Below are 2,899 nucleotides of genomic sequence, written 5' to 3'. Positions count from 1 at the left end.
GGGGGCGCACGCGAGAGCTGCCTCCCTTCCCCGCCAACGGCAGGGTCCTCGTACCACACAACAGCAGTCACTGAGGGGGGGGGGGGGGGGGGGGAAGTTTTTGGGGGCGAAAAATTCCCCCCCCCCCCCCCCCCTCTTGGGGGTCGGTTCCAGTCCGGATCCGCGGGGAGATCCGCAGCCAACCGGCAGGGTACCGGCAGGGAAGAGCGGCCCTGCTGTCCACACACACAAACACACGCACGCGCGCATCCCCCCCTCGCAGGCGGAGGCGACGACGCCACTACTTGGGCTTCTGGCACCATTCCTCAGTCGAACAATTGCGCCGCGTCACCCACCCGCATGACAGCCTCTCTCAGGATCCGCCCTGCGCCATCTCGCTGTCTCTGCCAGCAAGGCGCCATGCACGACTAAGACCCGGGGAATCTCGTGCTTGGGCCTTGTCTCCCTCCGCCTGGGGAGAGGAGAACAGGGGCTCTGCACCCTCTCTCTCTCGCTCTCTCTCGCTCTCTCCCCTCTCTGTGGCGCCTGGCCTAGGTAGCTTTCCCCCCATCCTGCCACTCGGAGCGCCCCGGCCATGACACGCGCAACACAGACAGGATGCAGGAGAACAACGCAGGAAGGCTGGTTTGGCTGGGCGCATGTAAGGGATTTAGGTGTTTATTGGGGGCAGGAGGCTTTCTCTCGCGGGGGGAGGGGGTGACATATTCACGTAAACACACGCGACGCCGGCCCACTCCATCGCACACGCGCGCCGTGCCGGAGGAGAAGGGGGGAGGGGGGGGAGGAGGGGGGGGGCGGGGGCGAGAAAAACTCCAGGCATCAGGAGCGGAGAGGTGGAGATCAAGAGCCCACACTGGAGATGGGGGGGGAGAGGAAAGGGAGACAGGAGGAATATGCATGCCATGGGGGAGGGAGGGGGGGGGGGGGGGGAGACACACTGCGGCAAAGATGCAAACGCCCCGCGCTTGCACATTTGCCGCGGCACGCTCCCCGACGTCTGGACGTCGTCAAAAAGCACATGCCTCTTTTGCCGTCTCTCCTCGTGGACGGGGGTGCGGCGCCGCCTCACGGCCGGCCTTTGAGATCGTCGCACACTCGCATTCTCGCGCACAGACACGGTCCCGCACACTTAGAAGACGTAGGGGATCAGGTAGTAGGGCACCAGGCGGCGATACTCCTCGTAGTGCTCGCCATACTTCTGGCTGCAGCGAACCTCATCGCGGTACAGGCGATGCAGCAGCAGACCAGTCAGGAAAATCACATACGAGTAGGGCATGATGTGGTTGAACTGGAAGGGGACGGTCCAGACGAAGGTCATGGCAATCTCAAAGGCGTAGTTGATGTGACGCGAGAGGCCCCAGAAGCCATCGGCCAGCAGGAGGGAAGTGCGCTCGGTGCCATCGGCGGCGATGTACTTGGCCACCACATGGCGCGGAAGGCGGCCCCAGATCTTGTCCTTGCCCTTGGCGTTGCGGAAGTGCACGCGCTCCATGTCGATGTGGTACTCGAGGGCGACGAGGGAGATGCCGAAGACGGTGCCCAGGAAGCAGGTGAGGTTGGAGATCTCATAGGGGTGGCTGGATGAGCGTGTGCGTGTGTGTGTGCGTGTGCGTTTGTTTGGAGAGGCCGAGGAGGGTAGAGGCACACAGAGGAAGGTAAGTCAAGAGAGAGAGAGAGAGAGAGAGATATACGCCGGCGAGGGAGAGAGACACAAGCACCGGTGCCATAGGGTCACGGCCAATCCGATGAAAGGCAGGGGAGAACGCACTTGACCAGGTAGTTGGTGCACAGGGTGTACAGCGAAGGGACCAGGCAGAAAATCCCCCAGCAGATGTAGTAGCCAAGGCGATCGTGCATGATGTCCAGGGTGGCCATGTAGCCCATCTCCCAGTGGAAGAACTTGAACAGGTACACCAGCTGGATGGTGACCGACATGATCATCGGGTTGGACAGGTGGCCGAGCATGGTGTACTGCTTGATGGCATACACAATGATCAGAGTCGGCCAGGTCATCATGCCCCAGCGGCAGTTGGTGTAGAACTTCAGGTTGAGCGGCCCGATGTAGGGGTAGAGCTCGGTGCCGGCGTAGAAGTCCAGGATGGGGTTGCCCGACAGGCCGAAGTCCGGGTTGTCCTCGCCGGGGGCCAGCTTCGAGCTATGGCGGTTGCTGGGCAGCAGAGCGCCCTTGACATAGAGCAGGAGGCAGAAGACGAAGATGCCGGGGACCGTGAGGGAGAAGATCTGCGGCAGCTGGTCATACACACGCGACACGTCGAAGAGCCCGGAGAAGTGCACCGCCACCAGGCTGATGCAGGTGACCAGGTAGGCGGCCACACCGTTGGCCCGGTAGATGGGGGTGAAGCCGCCCTCGGACTCGGGGCCGGCCACACGGCGACCCGGAAGGGCGAACATCAGCACCAGCTGGAAGACCGAAAAGACAATCAGAATCCCATAGGTGGTGGCATCCGGGGCCACGTAGCACTTGCGATAGGCGTTGACCAGGCCCTCGGAGGCGATGAACTCAATGAGACGCGCGTAGGACCCGTCCAGCTGCGTGACCGTGTGAATGCAGAAGGGCACCCACAGCAGAGTGGCCAGCATCAGGAAGAGCGGGGCCACGGTCCGGTGGATGACGTTCTCGTAGAAGGCCATGAAGAGGGACTTGGGCTGGTCGGCGGCGGCGGCGGCGGTGGACGCGGCGGCGGTGGCGGCGTCCGGCGCCGGCGCCGCCAGGGTCTCCACGCTGCGGGACTTCAGCGAGGGGGTATCGGTTGGCGAGCTGACGCCCGTCCGCCGGGGACGGGTGGTCAGGGTGGAGAGGGACATCCCGGTGGGAGAGGCGCGACAGGCGGCGCGTCAAGCGGGCGGAGGAGGGACGCGGGGACCACGCTCGGGGAGG

At 64.0% G+C, this 2,899-nt stretch overlaps 1 protein-coding gene across 1 annotated transcript; it reads right to left on the bottom strand.

Moving 5' to 3' along the window:
* Nucleotides 1-914: 914 nt before the first annotated feature.
* H696_02788 (hypothetical protein) lies at nucleotides 915-2,899 on the bottom strand. Its single transcript, XM_009496687.1, has 2 exons — nucleotides 1,769-2,899; nucleotides 915-1,577 (listed from the first exon to the last, which is right to left on the bottom strand). Exons 1-2 carry the CDS (start codon nucleotides 2,824-2,826, stop codon nucleotides 1,130-1,132), a joined length of 1,506 nt encoding a protein of 501 aa, XP_009494962.1. The 5' UTR covers nucleotides 2,827-2,899; the 3' UTR covers nucleotides 915-1,129.

This window comes from Fonticula alba, assembly GCF_000388065.1.
Source record: "Fonticula alba strain ATCC 38817 unplaced genomic scaffold supercont2.4, whole genome shotgun sequence".
NCBI lineage: Eukaryota > Rotosphaerida > Fonticulaceae > Fonticula > Fonticula alba.
Note: the sequence above shows the minus strand (reverse complement) of the source record. Positions and strands in the feature narration are given on the sequence as shown.